Genomic DNA, 19,562 nt, shown 5'->3' on the forward strand with positions numbered 1-19,562 from the left:
TGCTTTCCCTTAATTTTTTTTTCATCCCAAGTGAAGAAGGGCTCTACGTTGGTATTGTTCTATTATTAGATTGGAAAAAATACTGAAAATGACTTTAAAATGTTTTGAGTCTCATAAGGAAAATACTGTGTAAATCAAATGAAAACCTAATCCCTTTTGTGCTGTTTTTGTTTTGATTGTTAAATCATGTTATTTGAAAAATATTGTTATTATTCCCCCTGGCAAGTTCCTCCCACTCATTGAATGTTAAGTAGTATCTAATAGCAATGAATTAATTCAGCAGATCTTTGTTGAGCACCTATTAAGTAGTATGTTGCCTTCTAGGCACCAGGTATTTAGAAATGATACTATTAAAGAAAAATTGGAGATGAGTTAAATTTAACAAGGTTTATTTGAGTAAGAAAAAAATTCTAGAACCAGGCAGCATTCTGAACCAAAGTTGATTCAGAATGCCTACCCCACCATCTATGCAAGTTGTATGTGTAGCTAGATAAAAGGAAGTGACCTACAAAAACAGCCTGAATGGCTCGTGAGCATTTGCCTCACATGGGCAGGGTCTGATCACATTATACCCTGTGATTGGCACTGCTGTCTGTTACAAGATTATGCTCTTAAGTAAGTTTACAGTTTGTTTAAATACTAGGTTGCAGTTTTACTACATATAGAGCTCGCTTGGGACCAAATTTTGTCACCCAAGAACATAAACAGGCTTAGGCCAAACTTACCAATGTAATAAAAAAGTGCTTGTTCTCTAATAAGGAAGATATACAGTAAATATGTAAACAAGCAAAGGTATAATACCAGATATTATAAATATCATGAACAAAGCAGCTTTTCTGTTTTTTATTTCTTCCTGATATAACTACACACAGTTAAACACACAGGTGTGTTGTCCCAATAAGTTACTAAATTTCTTCATGCACTGGTTTCCTTGTTTATAATATATATTTACCTTGTTTACCTCACAGGGTTGTGTCATTTGAAAAGAAAGAAAGCATTTGAAAGTCTTTTGTAAAATACGACTGTATAAATGTAAGGGATTATTAATTATACTTGTTTAAATGGAGTCAAACATTTGTGTATTCATATTTGGTGTATGTCAGTATTTCTGTCAACCTTGTTTGCTGTTTAGATTATAAACCACTTGAGATTGGGATACATGCTATTTGGCTTGTTTTCATTTTCATCCCTCTAGTTTTTGAGATTTATGTAAGATATTTAGTCCATTTTGTGTTGCTGTAAGAAAATACTGGACAATGGATTAGTATATTTAAAGAAGTTTATTTGGCTTACAGTTCTGGTGGCTGAAAAGTCCAAAAGGCATGATACCAGCAAGGGCCTCCTGGCTGCATTGCATGGTGGATGACATCACATGGCAGGAGTGCATGTGAGAGGGAGGTCATTTGGTGAGATGGGAAACGAGTCCAAGGAGGGGCCACGCTCATTCTATCATAACAACCTCCTCTCACAGGGACTAATTCACTCTTGTGAAACCTAACCCATTCTGTGCCATCAGCATTAATCTGTTTTAAAAACCTAATCACCCCCTCTTAAAGCCCTCACTATTGCAATACATTGGGGAATTAAGGCTCAACATGAGTTTTGACAGAGACAAACCATGATCAAACTACAGCAGATGTCAATGCTTTGTTATTGTGATCAAGCATAAGATGGATGCTTGGGCTAAATGATCTTTGAAGAACTCTCTGTTGCTGCCATTTTATAATTTTAAAATTCAATAGTTTGAGGTGTGTTGTCCCAGCCTTAGTGAAATAAATAGCATTTTCTTTTTAGTCCAGATGTGTGGTTAGGATACAGAATAAAACATTCCAATTGCTGCTTAGCCTTTTGGCTAAGATCAAGTGCAGAATAAAGCATTTTATAATATGTTAAAAGTTTCCATCTGTATGATCAGCTATCAACTACCTAGCTAGTATCTCAATTATACATATATGAGTGTACTTCAAAATATTTATGGAAAATGTGGGTAGGTGCTGTGCACAATGGTTAAAAAGCTATTTAGGATGCCTGCTATATTGGAGTATCTGATTCAGGTCTTGGCTTTGCTCCTGAATCCAGCTTCCTGATGATGCTCAGCTTTAGAGGCAGCAGATGATACTGGCTCAAGTCAAGTAGTTGGGTTCCTGCCACTCACTTGGGAGACCAAGATTGAGTTCCTAGCTCCTGCCTGTGACCTAGTGCAGACTGGGTGTTGCTGACATTTGGAGAGTGAACCAATATATGGGAAATCAATCAATCACTCTCTCTCTCTCTCTCTCTTTCTGTCTTTCAAGTAAATAAAAAATTTTGGAGCTCATAGAAAAGGAAATCAAAATTTATTTTGGTACAAAAATTTTTAGTTTTTTTTTAAATTTATTTTTTAAAAGATTTTACTCATTTGAAAAGGGAGAGTTACTGAGAGAGAAGAAAAGAAACAGAGATCTTCCATGTGCTGGCCCCCTCCCCAAGTGGCTGCAATAGGCAGGGCTGGGCCAGGACAAAGCTAGGAGCCTGTAACTCCATCTAGGTCCTGAAGTATGTGTCGGGCCCAATTATTTGGGACATCTTCCTCTGCTTTCCTAGGCTCATTAGCAGGAAACTATCAGAAGTGGATCCTCTAGGACTCAACCAATACTCATATGGGATGCTTGTGTCTCAGGTGGTGGCTTAACCCATTATACCACAATGCTGGCCCCAGTACAAAAAAATATTGAAATCTGTGCCTGTAAGAGGTCATCAGAAAATTCATAAAGGGGGCCAGTGTTGTGGTGCAGCAGGTTAAGCTGCTACCTGTAATGCTGGCATCCCATATGGGCGTTTGAGTCCTGGCCACTCCACTTCCAATCTAGCTCCCTTCTTATGTGCCTGGAAAAGCAGCAGAAGGTGGCCCAAGTGCTTGGATCCCTGCCACGACATGAGATGGAGTTCTAGGCTCCTGGCTTTTTAGCATGCCCCAGTCCTGGCTGTTGTAGCCATTTGAGGAGGGAAACAGCAGATGGAAGATCTGTCTCCCTCTCTTACTCTGTAAGTCTACCTTTAAACATAATAAAATATAAATAATTTAAAAAAAAATTTATTGAGGGGCTGACATGTGTCGCATTGGTTTAAACCTGCCAACTACAATGCTGGCATCCCATATAGGCAGCAGTTCAAGTTCTGGATAGCTCCATTTTAGATCTAGCTCCCTGCTAATGTGCCTAAGAAAGCAGTGGAAGATGGTCTGAATTCTTGGGTTCCTGCCACCCATGTAGGAGGCCTGAAAGAAAAGTTCCTGGCTGCTGGCTTTGGCCTGATACAGCCCCAGCTGTTGTGGCAATTTGAGAAATGAACCAGGGTATGGAAGTTGTCTCTCTTGCTCTCCCTCCCCCTTTCCCTCTCCCTCCTCCTCCCTACCTTTCAAATAAATGATTAAATAATTTTAAAAATAAATTTATTGAACAAAAAATGCATGGATTTCAAAATTTTTGTACAAAAATAAACTTACATTTTTTTCCATTCTTGAACTTTTTGAAACACTTCATATAAGAAACAATATGATCAACAGAAAGAGCATTCTTTTTTTTTAAACTTTTATTTAATGAATATAAATTTCAAAAGTACAGAATATGGATTACAATGGCTTCCCCCCCATAACGTCCCTCCCACCCACAACCCTCCCCTTTCCCACTCCCTCTCCCCTTCCATTCACATCAAGATTCATTTTCAATTCTCTTTATATACAGAAGATCAGTTTAGCATACATTAACTAAAGATTTCAACAGTTTGCTCCCACACAGAAACATAAAGTGAAAAATACTGTTTGAGTACTAGTTATAGCATTAAATCTCAATGTACAGCACACTAAGGACAAAGATCCTACATGAGGAGTAAGTGCACAGTGACTCCTGTTGTTGACTTAACAAATTGACACTCTTGTTTATGGCATCAGTAATCACCCTATGCTCTTGTCATGAGCTGCCAAGGCTATGGAAGCCCCCTGAGTTAACTGACTCTGATCATATTTAGACAAGACCATGGTCAAAGTGGAAGTTCAGAAAGAGCATTCTTATGACTTCTGGATATTCCCTCTTAACCACTTGTTCTGCTATACTCTAGAGGACCAGTTTGTTTTAAACTAAAGCATATTGGGATTCTACTTGTGTCTGTTGTCCTGTACTAAAAGTAATGTTTCTCTTTTTTTTTTTTTTTCAAAGGTACGCCAGCCTGTCATATGCATCAACAACCATGTATTTTGTTCAGTTTGTATTGATTTGTGGTTGAAGAATAATAGCCAGTGTCCAGCATGCAGAGTCCCCATCACTCCTGAAAATCCTTGCAAAGAAATTATTGGTAAGTGCCTATTTTATGCATATGTAAAAATAGATTGAAACCAATCTCTAAATAATACATATTTGGGGAAATACTGAACTACATAGTTTTCAGTGGTGTTATCTGATCAACAACATACTGAATGGGTTAGTAATTTTGTGTATGTATGTGGAACAATCAAGAACAAGGCAGTTTGTAGAGAAGCTTAGGGAAATAATCCTTTGAGCCTCACTAAATGTACATTCTAATATTTACTGTGCATATTAGCCAAAACTTTAGTGGTTCAAAATAGCAGATACTAAGGGCAAAACAAAAAGAACATTGAAAAAAGCTTTATGAAGTAGGACATTTAAGAATCAGTAAAATTTCAACTTGTAAGATTAGAAAGCACTGTCAAGAATAGCAAGAACTGGAGCCAGCACTTGTGGCATAGCAGGTAAAGCTGCCATCTGCAGTGCCAGCATCCCTTATGGGTGCCAATTCGAGTCTTGGCTGCTCCGCTTCCCATCCAGCTTTCTGCTATAGCCTGGGAAAGCAAAAGATGGCCCAAGTCCTTGGGCCCTTGCACCTGCATGGAGGATCTGGAAGAAGCTCTAGGCTCCTGACTTTGGATCAGCACAGCTCCGACCATTGCTCCCCATGGCCCTCTGGGGAGCAAATCATCTGGTGGAAGACCTTCTCTGTCTCTGTCTCTGCCTCTGCCTCTGCCTCTGCCTCTACCTCTACCTCTCTGTAGCTCTGCCTTTCAAATAAATAAGTCTTAAAAAAATTAACAGTGTGAACTAAAGTTTAGTTGTTAGGAAACACACAGCATGTTTTTAAAAGTTATTAATTGTCTGATTTGGGTCTGACTACTGAAATAGAAATGAAAAGATAAGTTGAGGCATTAGCATTGAGAACCTTGAGTGAGAACTAATTCAAGAATTTACCCTATATCACAGAAAAAAGAGTGAGTGGGTGTGATAGTTTTGAGCAAATCAGTAAAATGAGCCAGAATGTGCTTTGTAATATTACTTGAACTATAGGGAACAGACAACATGTGAGTGGGTCATGGAGTGGGTTCTGGCTCAGGTAAGGGAGAATGTGAGTCCAGATTAATGGTTAAAAAAAAAAAAAAAATCAGTGCGACACTAATGCAGATGAGAGGGGGTGAAAACCTGAATTAGAGGATCCTTTTAAAAGAAAAGAACCTTTTTAGTGTCTGGTTTTATTCTACTCATTTAAGTCACTTTGTTTAGATTACAAAACTTACAGTGATTGTTTTTGTTTTTGCTTTAGGAAAAACCGCAAGTATATGTATAGTTAGCCATGTACAAAAAAAATCTTACAGAAAACTTAAGAAGTCATTTTATTACTCCCAACTTAGGGAAAATGGACCTAAGATTTTTTATAGTGGAAAAGGAAGGTAACATGCTAGAAAACAAAAGAACTAGTGGGGATTTTAAAATAAGCAATCCAAAGGAGGAATTAGAGTTTACTCTTTGATTTCTCTCTCAAGTTCTTAGGGGAAATCTGATGGGGAACTAATTCTCTGCTGTGTTGCATGCTGTAGTGTTAATCTGTCTCTAGTTTCTTACCTAATGAATAATGAAACTCACCAGAGAGGTCTTTTCTTGCAGAGTATAAGGTTTGATGATTGAGATTTTCTTCACAACTTTCTCCTGCTTTTAGTCATTCATGTCTAAGTAATAGTTCATAAATTCTCTCAAGTAAAGTAGTTCATCTGTGCTTGCATTTGTATTGAACCTCCTAAAAAAAGATCATCTGTAAAATAAATTTGCCATCATTTTGCTAAAAAATACAAAGAACGTAACCACAAAATAAGTGACTAGCTCTCAGGAAGAACTCAATTTTGGCGTATTTGTAACATGTCATGTCATGCAATTAATGCTGTGACTAACAGTCATTGTAACTGAGTTGTTGGAGTCCTTGAAGAGACACATTAATCTTTTAAATTGTGTTTCCAGTAACCAGGCATATTTGGATCCCTTCATTATAATTATTATATATTATCATGGTTTCTGATACATATTCTTTATATGAGCAGTTGGTTAACTATAATAATTGGTTTTATCATTATTTAACAGTTGTCTAATTTTCAGAATTTGCAGTAGTATAAATGTGATAACTGATTATATGTAACCCTTTCTTCCACTGAGTTTGCCATAATGCCATATGTAAGTAAGTAAACATGACATGATATTTGACTGAGGATATTTCTTATGTTAATACTGTCTTTTCTCATGATTAGGATAAAGGCCCAAGTGGCAGCCTAAAGTGAATATAGAAGGGAAAAGGTAGATATTAAGCAAAGGAGCTATATGAAACAATAAGAAAAAGGTTCATTTTTGTTCCATCCAAATCAGATTGATAAATTACGAATTTTTTTTCCCTGTAGGAGGAACAAGTGAAAGTGAACCTATGCTAAGCCATACAGTCAGGAAGCACCTTCGGAAAACTAGACTTGAGTTACTCCACAAAGAATATGAGGTAAATAATAATTAACGTTTAAAATGATGTCAGCATTGAATTCAAGGTAAAATTGAGCCTCCTTAGTTCCTGGACTTCTGTAAGTAAACATCCATTGAAACCTTTAAGTATTGGGTAAAAAATACTTTATTAGATATCTAATAAGTTCTTTTTCTTTTTTCCTTTCCTATTATACAAAAGGGATTTTTCCTTTTCTTTAAATACTCATATTGAAGAATGAATGAATAGGATTCCAGAGAAAAGGAACAGATGAAAGCATTTCCTTTTTCTTCTTTTTAATTTAAAATTTGTATCTGTGTCCACTTGTCATTTTTTATGTGTTTCTTCAAAAAGTTAGGAGATAATGGAAAGAAACCCTCTTTGTGAAAGTCACTCTGACTCTCACAAAATCATCATTTGTTTCTACCACTAAGTTCACTGATTTTTAGAAGCCTGATAATTCTGTGACAGTGATTATCCATGTGAGCTACCAGCACAGGGAAAGGTGAATGAACAGGCTGATTTGACATGGGGATGTAGTTTTTCTGAGAAAACCCATGATAATGGAATATAGTAGTCCTCCTTTATCTGCATTGGTTATGTTCCAGGACCCCCTGTGGATGCCTAAAACCAGATAGTACTGAACCCTATGTATAATATGTTTTTTCCTATACATACTTATCTATCCTATAGTTTAGTTTATAAACCAGACACAGTAAGAGACTAGCAATAATGATAATAGAATAATTATTATACTGTACTATAATAAAAGTTACTTAAATCTTATGAATTATTTCTGGTAAGGGTTGATGACTATATATATACACTTGTTGAAAGGTAGACAGTAAACCCAGTTATTTTGTGTTGACTAAATAGGGGATTTTTTAAAATAATTTTTAGAATACTTTTAAATTTACAAAACATATTATTGATCTCCTGTTTTGACACAAATATCTTTAAGTTAAACTATAAAAACTGTGGCCGGCACTGTGGCTTACTTGGTTAGTCCTCCTCCACTTGCAGCACCAGCATCCCATATGGGTGCCAGGTTCTAGTCCCAGTTGCTCCCCTTCCAGTCCAGCTCTCTGCTGTGGCCTGGGAGCGCAGTGGAGGATGGCCCAAGTATTTGGGCTCCTGTACCCACATGGGAGACCAGGAAGAAGCACCTGGCTCCTGGCTTCAGATCGGCCCAGCAGCAGCCATGGCGGCCATTTGGGGAGTGAACCAACAGAAGGAAGACCTTTCTCTCTGTCTCTCTCTCTCACTGTCTATGACTCTAATGTAAAAAAAAAAAAAAAAAAAAAACTATAAAAACTGCCTCAGCTGCCTTAAAAAATTTTTGAAATACAGTACAGCATAAATGATTAAAAATGCTCATTCATGTGTGTGTTTTCCAGAGATAAGATTATATAAACAAATATTTTTATTTGTTCATTCATTAATATATTAATTAAAAAAAAATTTTCTTATGAATTTAACTTGAAATATAATTTAAGATAGTAAATAGTGCTGTCTGTGTTAACTCTAAAATATAATATTATATATTTAAAGAATACCTACCATACTTAGATACTAATCAGATTAATTTTTTGGGAGCTCATTTTCTATTTTGTTCTGTTTTCTGATACTATAATAAAATTCCTGAGACTGAGTGATTTATAATGAACAGAAATCTGGCTCATGGTTCTGCAGGCTAGACAGTCCAGCTGTATGGCACTGGCATCTGGCTAGGCCTTCATGCTGTGTCGTCTATAGCAGTAGGCTGAAGGGCAAACTAAGATGAGCTAGCAAGAGAGTGAAGGAGGCCTGAACTAATCCTTTTTATCAGGAACCCATTCCCTCTATAATAAACACACTCCCTCGATGGTAGCATTAACCGCTTTATGAGGGTGAAGCTCTTGCAGGTTGATCATTCATGAGGGTTCCACCTCTTAATACCATCACAATGTCAATTAAATTCCATCTTGAGTTTTGGAGAGGATTTTTTTTTTTTTTTTTTTATTTGAGAGGTAGAGTTGCAGACAGTGAGAGGGAGAGACAGAGAGAAAGCTCTTCCATCACTGGTTCACTCCCCAGATGGCCACAACAGCCAGAGTTGCACTGATCCAAAGCCAGGAGCCAGGTGCTTCTTCCTGGTCTCCCATGTGGGTGCAAGGGCCCAAGGACTTGGGCCATCTTCCACTGCTTTTCCAGGCTATAGCAGAGAGCTGGAATGGAAGAGGAGCAGCCGGGACTAGAACTGGTGCCCATATGGGATACTGGCACCGCAGGCAGAGGATTAACCTACTGTGCCATGGCGCCAGCCCCTGGAGAGAATATTTAAACCATAGCACTGACATATTGAGTTTCTTGGAGTTTACTTTTTAGCCATAAAAATTTTTTTTAAGTTTTATTTTTTCACTTAAAAGGCAGAGGTATAGATAGACAAAGTGAAAAACCTGTCCGCTGATTCCCTCCCCAAATGGCTGCAACAGCTGGTGCTGGGTCAGGCTGAAACCAGGATCTGGAACTCCATCTGTGTCTGTCACGTGGGTGGCGTGGGCCCAAGCACTTGGGCCATCTTTTGTTGCTTTCCCAGGCATATTAGCAGGGAACTGGATTGCATGTGGAACAGCTGGGACTCGGATTTAACCTGCTGTGCCACGACACCAGCCCCAGCCATACAATTTTTAACAACCTTGGTGTAAGATGCCTAACTTACGCATGAATAAATAACATTCAGAAAAGACTTGCAACCCAAATGTTTAGTTATTATTGTATTAAAGATAATAAGCTGGGGTGGGCATTGTGGTTCTGTAGGTTAAGCCACCTCTTGGGATGCCCACATCCCATGTAGGAGTAGCTGGGCTAGATTCCCACCTCTGCATCTGGTCCAGTTACCTGCTAATGTACTGTGAGGCAGCAGGTAACAGTCATAGAGTGCTTGGGTTCCTGTTATCCATATGGGAGACCTAGATGAAGTTCTTGGCTCTTGACTTCAGCCTGGCCCAACCCTGGTTGTGAACTAGAGGTTGGAAGATCTCTCTGTCACTCTTCATACAGACAGATAGAGGGGTCAGTTAATAGATAGATAGATAGATAGATAGATAGATCATCCTTATTTTAAATAAATTAAGACAAGCAGTTCTAGAGTGGGAAAACTAATACATAGAACAGTTACTATAGTACTTGAAGAACCAGAATCCAAAAAACATTAAAAAAAAAAAACAGCTATAGATTTATTCTTAAATAGAGAGTGGAAGGAAGTGAGGTATGGTTTCATTCCTTTGCAGATACAGATGCCAAAATATAAACATCAAACAAGACCTTAATAAATCAGCCTGATTGGTACTGTACTTTTTAATTCCCCTCATTAAAGAAGTTAAACTTGCCTCAGAATTTTCTTCCCAAATAGAATCTACTTCCCAGTTGAAATTCACTTGTCTTCTTGTTTTCTGGTTATCTTAAAGAGAATCAGGATTTTGATATTTTTCTTATTTTTAAACCATTGAATATAAATGAAAACAGCATAAAGCCAGTTTTTATCAAAGTCAGAATACCTCTGGAGAATTTAAGATGAATGTGACTTTTTCCCTCCAAAATTATTCTGATATGTAAACATCTTTTAATGCACAGAATTCTGAGTATAACATTCAAAAACATGTTGGCCCCAGCTTAGCAAATGTATGTGTGTAGTGTCTGTCTACCTAGTGACTATGTAATGCTTTTTCAGGATGAAATAGATTGTTTACAGAAGGAAGTGGAAGAGCTTAAGAGTAAAAATCTGAGCTTGGAATCACAGATCAAGACTATTCTGGATCCTTTAACCTTGATGCAGGGCAACCAAAATGAAGACAAACATCCAGTTGCAGATAATCCAAATACAGTTGACCCAGAAACTATAGCAGAGTGGAAGAAAAAGCTCAGAACAGCTAATGAAATCTATGAAAAAGTAAAAGATGATGTGGATAAGTTAAAGGAGGTAAGTTGTAATGGCTTTAAGAAATCTATTATGGTTGTTTTAAAAATTCTGTATTTTAAGCACCTTTAAAATTATAAATAGGGGCACACATTTGTTATCATTATTAAGATACTGGCATCCCATATCAGAGTCTGGGTTCAATATCCAGCTCCTGTCCTGACTCTGGCTTCCTGCTAATGCAGATCCTGGAAGGCAGTGGTGATGGCTCAAATAGTTAGATTCCTCACCTGGATCTGTTGTGAGCATTTGGGGAGTAAACCAACAGATGGAGGTTGGCACACTCTCTTTCTGTTTCTCTCCTTCCTTTTCACTCTCTACTGCTCAAAATTAAACAAACAAACAAAAAAATTTTTGAATTCAACAAGCATTTATTTACAATAGGAAAATTTTTTCTCATTAAATATCATTGAGAGACCAGCATTGTGGCATAATGGGTAAAGTTGCTGCCTGGGGGTCTTGGAACATCTATTGTAGACAAGAAACTACTGTTATCATATCTTTTTTTCTTTTTGACAGGCAGAGTTAGACAGTGAGAGAGAGACAGACAGAGACAAAGGTCTTCCTTCTGTTGGTTCACCCCCAAAATGGCTGCTACAGCTGGCGTGCTGTGCCGATCCAAAGCCAGGAGCCAGGTGCTTCCTCCTGGTCTCCCATGCGGATGCAGGGGCCCAAGCACTTGGGCCATCCTCCACTGCCTTCCCGAGCCAGAGCAGAGAGCTGGATTAGAAGAAGAGCAGCTGGGACTGGAACCGGCACCCGTATGGGATGCTGGCACCGCAGGCAGAGGATTAACCAAGTGAGCCACGGTGCTGGCCCTATTTTTATTTTTTATTCAAGGGACAATCCATGGAATTTATTGGGAAATATTGACCCAATTTTAAGGATCCCAGAATTTGGGAGCCAGGGCTTTGGGAAAGCCTTTTCAAGAAAGATGCAAGTGGTTGAAGCGTATTATTGCTATTATCACTAGAAAAAATACTTTTAAACAACCAAAAAACATCAATCTCATAACTCCAGGATTAACTCTTCAGCTTTAGTTTGCAAATAATTGCATGTGGTGTAATGCTTAGTGTGTTCAGTTATGTGAAGAAAAAAAACCTATATTTACCATAGTATGGCTCCTTAGTCACTTTCAGCTAACTCACATAGCTTCATTTATTTCCCTGGATAGATTTGCAAAGTGCTCAGGGAATATGCATTAAAAATGCTTCATCATGTTCATAAATCTCACAAGTATTTCTCATTTTAAGTTTCTGACGACCATGTTCTAAAACTTAATTTTTTGATATTACACCTTTCAAAATATAGATGGCTCATTTCATACTTTTTACAATGTACTTTTGTTTTATCTTGTGCTTAATTAAAACTTTTTGTTTGTTTTAAGGCAAATAAAAAATTGAAATTGGAAAATGGTGGCCTGGTGAGGGAGAACTTACGACTAAAGGCTGAAGTTGATAACAGATCACCTCAGAAGTGCGTATTTTGCAAATTAAGGACTGTTTCATATTGTGTCAGAGTTGTAGACTAGGCTACTATGATAGTATCTGGTTTTCATTTGGCTCTTCATTTAATCATGTAAGTTTAAGTATAACATCTTGCCTCTAAAAGTCAAGGATGTACTTTGTGTTATTGGTAAAATCTTAGTCTCAGTTAAGGCTAACCTTTTTAAAAAACGGTTTCACTCTTATTCTTTCTCCTTATTTGATAATGATAAGATGGTTTTATTTGACCCGACAGGTGAGCACCAGGTCTTAAATACAGAGCTATTTAATAGTACTAACAATTAGTGAAATTAAAGTAATGCCTTCCGGATATTTTCCAAGATGATCTCAGTAATGGTTAATGATCATATAGTTCTTTTTCTTTGCCATGGAGAACATGTCTTGTAATACGGTAATCATTCTCTTATTTCTACTGAGAACAAAGGCATAAAGATATTACTTTATCTTAATCTGCACATCTAGTTAGTGGTTGAAATAGCATTTGAACTTAGTCTAGCCCGAGTCTGTTTTCTTAACCAATAAACTAAAATGCCTATGTGAAATAGAATTTATGGCATTGTTCTTTGAATTTTGGGTTAATTGGAACAAAAAAATTAAATGTTTTCTTTTGTGATGAAATGTTCATTATTTTTCATAAAATATTAGATAACAAGTGTTGACAGTTTGTTTGGAATTATAAGAAAAAGTTAGGTGTTGAAGATGAAGAAAAGATTGCAGAGAATACTTGAGGTTCTTTTTCAAGGAAAAAGAAATGACAAGTGAGAGAACAGTATGCCCTCCAAGGTTGGCAATCTTTCTAAGGGATGGCATATCAGAAGTACCCCTTTTAGTCCAAGAAATGTCTGGGCTCCAATTGTTTTTGTTGGGAAAGGGTAAGACAGGAATGAGTAAACAATGGAAATTTATCCTACCAGAAATAGCTCTCTGCTTGTCATTTGTGAAGGAGGAGATACTGCTTTCACTAAAGCCAAATGTGGTATCAGGAAATGGTAGACATACACCATAATTGCTTTGAGCAGAGATAACTAACCAATAGAGAAAGAAGCATAGCTTTTACTTTTAAATAGTTCCTTCCCCTGTGTTCTCCAACCCTAATTTTCTTTCACTTTAGATAATATCCTACTTTGACAAATTAGTGAAATAAACTTAGGAAGTGTTGCTGTTATGTGGTGGCTTGAATCTCTGCTCTTATCATTTATTGGCAGCTCGCCTTGCCAGTCATAATAATGTTTGTCCATTAGCCATTTCCCACAGCATACTGAATGGAACTAAAGCTATTTTGCTTATAGCTTTTATTTCTTGAAAAGTTGCCCACCAGATTTCAAATTTAATATCAGTACGAGATGTCTGTTTTTAAATATCGACAGGTCCAACTAGATAAATAACTGAAAAATCTCACCTGAAGAAACGTGGGCTTCGCTCAGAAACAATCAGCAACACATCTGAATCCAATGTAACTATAATTTTCCATCTTTAACTTCCATTCCTTCCCTTCAGGGGAAGGGAACAGTTTCACTTGAAAAGCGATTTCGGCTGACCCCTACTCTAGATCAATTTGCAATGCATTTGATTTATAGCCTTGTTTACTCTGCATCCCCACATTCTAGTGGGATTCAGAGAGAAGCTGACCGCAGCTGAAAACATCAAGATATGGTTCACCTGAGGAGAGCTCTTACTACAAGTAAATGCCAACATACAAATCACCCATTTTATTCCCTCAGTCTAGGCAGTGCCTTGACTAATTACCTTTCCCTTGTCTACTTGGCTAGGTGTCAAGGTATATCTTTTTAAACCTGTGGTCTCAATATGTGATATATCTGACAAGTCAGGCAAACATATTCTACAACTCATACAGGAGAGCTTCAAAATTTAAACACTTAAGAAGAAAGCACATTAGGAAAGCCTATTAGCTCAGGCCGTCACAACAGAATACTATAAAGTGATTGGCTTAACAAGCAGAGATTTATTTTCTCACAGTTCAAGGGACTGAAAGTCCCAGATGCAGATTTAGTAGGGTTTGTTGTTGATGCAGGCTCTGGAAATCACATAGTACCCAATAAGCAATCTAGTTACACATATATACATTGCATAATGTCTGATCAAGGTAAACATCTTTATCCTTTCAAGCATTTAACATTACTTTATAGCAAAAACATCCAAACATTTTATCTTCTAGGTTTTTTTAATAACAAAATATACATTATCTATGTTTACCCTACTGTACAATAGAACCCAAGAATTTCTTACCCCTATTTGGCTATAACTTCATACCCATCAATCAACCTTTTCTCCCCTCCTCCTTTCCCCACTTTATTTTATTATTCTCTCTACTGTGAATGTCTAAAAATTTTTATAATGAAAGATTAAAACCAAGACATAATCACTGCTTCCAGAAAACTCAATGTAATGAAAGCAAGAAACAAATATACAAGAAACATGCTGAACAGATACTAAGTCATGTAACAGAGATGGTAATACAGGTACAGAGAATGTCAAGTAGATTGCAGTTATAAGGGAAAGTCTATCAGAAAATCAAGTTTTGAGCCCAGCTTAAAGAGATGGAGATTTCAGTGAGGAAGAAGTCATTCTCAGAAGCAGCAGCTTGAGCTAATTAGAGTGCCAAATGGTCGCTTAAGCTCTCGTCCCTTTTCTACACACATCATGTAGCCACACATCATGTCGCTGCTCAGGAAACACAGTGGCTTCCTTCTCAGATTCATTGAAACAAAAATTTTTCTATCCGATTTTTTCCTCTATGCATTTTAACCATCAACAGTCTACTTGGGCAGTTGATTAGCAGGAGTCTGCTATATCTACCACCCTTTGCTATAAGAAAAAAAAGCCTGCTAGTCTCAGTGTTTCATGGGGAATGACTAGGCCTCTGCATGGTAAGAAACATGAAGAATGGGAAAAAGTTGAAGGGAACACTTTAGTAATGGATTTTTGTTTTATTCCTAAATCTCCTTGAATTCAGCTACTACTAAATTGTGCCAGAACATGTGGATATATTGTCCTTGATTGAGTTAGGAGTTCCTTAGTGATTTTTTTTAACTTGAAGAAATATTAACAATTGACTTAAAAAACATTTAAAATTTCTGTTCTTTGCCAGGCCTTTCTGTTCTGTTTGTATGTATTTTTGGTTTGGTTTGGTTTGGTTTTATTGTTTAGTTGTTTTTTGTTTTGTTTTGTTTTGCTTCAGCACTCTAGAAAGGGATCATAGCATGTCACCAGCTATTATGAGGCATTAGCAGACCAACTACTAATTCATTTTATAATACGGAATACAAAACTCCATGTACAAGACTTTGCAGATCATTTCTATCAGACTTGGTTATAATTGGATTATTAACCTTCCTTTCTACAAATATATGTTCAGGAATGTTGTATATTTTGTAATTGTGTCTTTAGTGAGTTAGATCTGTGAGTTTGATAATGTCTGCCTGCATACAGCTCATTTTACTGCACAGGATCCCCAAGGCTTGTCATTATGGACCAGTCTTCACCCATGGTCCAGCTCCTTTGGGGAAAAGATGAAAGCTCTGCTTACTAACTTGACAGTCAGCAGTATTTCATGTTAGTAGAATATAAAAGAAGTGCTCCAGAGAGGCAAGAATAGACTTAATAGATTAGGACCTGGACTCTCTTCTCTTTTTGCTGTATTTATGTTTGGCTTGCATAATAATCTTCCTGTAGGTCCAAGATTATAAAACAAAATCTAAATCTTTTTCTTTATCCTCTCTCCTGAACTGCAGATTCATATTTCCACCTGTCTATTTTGTACTCTCAGTAAAGGTCCTATACATTACATTCACCACAAAGCATGGTGGCTAAGAAGAGCTTAGCTCTTGAGACAGACTAACTGAATTCAAATTTCCCTTCTACTCTGTCCCCCATTCCCATACCCAGTTCATTTTTCATCATACTAAAAATTGCATTTTAATAAAATATAAATCAGATTATTTAGATCTCTTTCCTAAAACTGCCCAGTGTTTCCTAAAATGAAATACAGGGGCCGGCACTGTGGCGCATCAGCTAAAAACCCTGGCCTGCAGCGCTGTTATCCCTTAAGTCCCAGCTGCTCCACTTCCTATCCAGCTCCCTGCTAATGTGCCTGGGAAAGCAGTGGAAGATGGCTGAAATGCTTGGGCCCCTGCATTCACGTGGGAGAACTGGAGGAAGCTCCTGTCCCCTGGCTTTGGATCGGTTCAACTCCAGCCATTGCAGCCATTTGGGGAATGAACCAGCGGGTTCACTCTCTACCCCTCTCTCTAACTCTGTCTTTCAAATAAATGAATCAAAAAAAGAAAGAAAAAGAAAGAAAGAAAGAGAGAGAGAGAAAGAAAGAGAGAAAGAAAGAGAGAGAGAGAGAGAGAGAGAGAGAAAGAGAAAGAAAGAAAGAAAGAAAGAAAGAAAGAAAGAAAGAAAGAAAGAAAGAAAGAAAGAAAAGAAAAGGAAGGAAAGAAAGAAAGAAAGAAAGAAAGAAAGAAAGAAAGAAAGAGAGAGAGAGAGAAAGAAAGAAAGAAAGAAAGAATGAATTACGGACTCTTCACTAGCTAGTCCACATGTGCCTCTTGTACTTACTCTCATTTTCACTCCCCTGGCTCACCATAGTCCAGCTCCCCTGTCATTCTTCTAAAACATGCTGGACTTAGTTTCTTCTGCTGAGAATATTCTACTTCCAGATCTTTGCTTAGATATCTCCTTTGGTCATCATGTTCAGAGAGGCCTTTTCTGATAAATCAATCTAAGGCATCTCTCTCCCTCAGGTCTGTCTACTTATTTTGTTGTATGAGACAATGCTATGTTAAAGCAATAGGACTTGGTGGTTATGAACAAAGGTTCTCCAGGACGCTGAACACTGACCCTGTATATTTAATGTCTGTGTAATTTGGAGGAAGACTTTTAACCATTGTGTATCTCAGTTTTGGCCATCTGTGAATGGGCTGGTGGTTCTGCCTATTTTGTAGATTGTAGTCAAGATTAAATGAATTAAAATTTGAAATGGGCTGATGACAGAGTCCATAGTTAAAACCAACAAGTGTTACAGTATTTATCCCATATTATCATCTTCACTCCTGCTCCTTTAATTGCTTGCTCTGTTTGTTGTCTCCTCTTTTCTAAACTCTAAGTTCCCACATGGATGCCTGGGGCTTTAGAAGTTTGATAGATATTTTTTAAATAATTAAATGAGTAAATAACATTGGCTAAATTACTTAATCTCTTGGGACCACCATTTTCTTTAAGTAAAATGTGGATAATGTGTCCCTATGAGGATTAAAGGAAATAATCTACAAAATCATCCTCACAAAATATATGACATAAATAAGAGAAATAGGTGGAGTAGGACAATGTGTGTGTGTGTGTGTGTGTGTGTCTAAATGTATCCATTCTCCTCATCCCTAGTCCCACACAGAAAATTATTTATCCTCTTGCTTCATTCTTACCCTTTTTATGATATTACTACTTTATTTATATTTATCTAGTTGCCTAAAGTAAAAATAGCAAAATGTTACAGTCTCTGTCCTTTCAACTGAACCCTAAATCTGGTTGTTTTTTCTAACCCACCTATTTTCAATGGCTTTGTGATCCATTTTCTTATTCCCCCTAGTTTGGATCCACATTATTTTTAGCTTAACCTAATATAAAAACCCTCTGACTGTTTACCCTTTTGCAAGCTAAACCCTCAAGTATCTTATATCATTGCCTCAATTCTGAGATATAGGTTTGATCATTTCACTCCCGTTTAATTTTTGGTGATTCCCATTGCCTGCATGTTAAGCCCAAGCTTTTTAATATTGTATAGTATACAAAGTTCTTTACTATATAACTTCAACTTAACTTTTCTTGCCTCTTGTCAAGCATCTGTCTTTTTGTACTCTTCTCTGACCATACTGAAAATTTCTCAGTGGGTCCCACAGAATTTCTCATTGGCCCATGTCCACTATGTTGTCTCATGCTTTTGAAGCTTCACTTAATGCCTTTTTTCTTGCCTTCCCTGTTCTTCCTACTAGCCTCTTTCTAATTCTTTCTGATTCATTCTGCCCATCCTTTGAGATCTTGCCCAGTTGTCAACTTGTGTCCATAATTCCCCCAGATGGAGGGACCTTCCATGATTTCCCCAGATGGAAGAATCATTTTCTTTGTGTTGTGATATCCTATTTTAAACATCATATTATATGCTAACCATTTGCATGACTGTCACGCCCAGTTTATCTGCCAGCTCATTAGCACTAAGACTTTTTAAAAATGTATGCATATGTATATTTATGCAGAACACACATATTCATACTTGTGTATGCATCTTCTTTCTCTGGGGCATAGCAGAAGGAAAGGGTTCTTATATTTTAACGTCTCCAATGCCACTTAAATGGAACTGTCCAGAAGGTTAAGATTTTGAGCTTCATTGAAGCTTAAACTATGAAGGCTTGAAGTAGTCAGGAAATCAAGGCTTTCTTGGCACTTCCCTCACTGAGGAGAGCAAGGAATATCCTGTATTCCTGTCTAAATTGCTGCAAGCTTGGGAGTTAGAAACAGAGGAGACAATATTAGTGTTTCCCTAGCTCTGGTACTGGTTTTTTGTCTAAATCTCTTTACTTGAACCAAATTTTTGTGCTTTTACCTATTCTTATACTGACTCTGGACTGTGGCCCAGTTCAGATTCACAAGTCTGTTCTTTGTAAACTGTGTCTTAAAACATGCCAGTGCCATTAGACCTTCCGCTTCCACATCAGCACTTCTGGTCTGGCTGAGTTTGGCAGTTGTCCCTTCTTGACCTATTCTGACCTTTTGTTTCTCATGATTTTGCTCTGACAAATGCCGTTATTCCTAGTATTTGACCCCAGCCTGATCTGATGACTGATTCTGCTGTGCCCTTTGGTTTTCCCGGAAGGGGAACTTGTAGACTGTCGGGGGAAACCTGATGATGCCCTGAGGCCAGGCTGTGACAGCCAGTTGTGCTCAGGCCCTCAGCTGCCTGAGGGGGCCCTTCTATGATATTCAGCTAATTGGGGATAGACTACAGTTTTCTGTCAGCTTGTCTTTATTGTATTGATAAGATATTTTGGGAGCCTGCAATGCATGCTAATAACTAAGCAATAATGTTGTCAAAGATGTTATAAAATGTGAGAACAGGGATGGTGACTTCTACATCTCTTGATTTCTTCCCTCATAGCCCCTCAGCACTCATTTGTCCTCAGTAACTGTCATCAGAGTAATAATTATGAAGTAGCTGGATCACAGTTTTTTGAGGGAGAGAGAGAGAGGGAGGGGGAGGGATTTTGTTTATTTATTTGAGAAGTAGAGTTACAGACAGAAAGAGGCAG

The 19,562-nt window shown here is 37.5% G+C and overlaps 1 protein-coding gene across 1 annotated transcript in view; it reads left to right on the plus strand.

Annotated features, from left to right (window-relative positions):
- Positions 1 to 19,562, plus strand: part of OBI1 (ORC ubiquitin ligase 1) — a 50,326-nt gene that overhangs the window by 15,877 nt on the left and 14,887 nt on the right. The window contains exons 2-5 of the mRNA XM_002712993.6: positions 4,194 to 4,329; positions 6,707 to 6,798; positions 10,490 to 10,738; positions 12,123 to 12,211. Coding sequence (XP_002713039.1) covers positions 4,194 to 4,329; positions 6,707 to 6,798; positions 10,490 to 10,738; positions 12,123 to 12,211 — 566 coding nt within the window. The remainder of the gene's footprint in view (positions 1 to 4,193; positions 4,330 to 6,706; positions 6,799 to 10,489; positions 10,739 to 12,122; positions 12,212 to 19,562) is intronic.

This window comes from Oryctolagus cuniculus, chromosome 9 (assembly GCF_051225735.1).
Source record: "Oryctolagus cuniculus isolate XC-2025 breed Fujian yellow rabbit chromosome 9, ASM5122573v1, whole genome shotgun sequence".
Classification (NCBI taxonomy): domain Eukaryota; kingdom Metazoa; phylum Chordata; class Mammalia; order Lagomorpha; family Leporidae; genus Oryctolagus; species Oryctolagus cuniculus.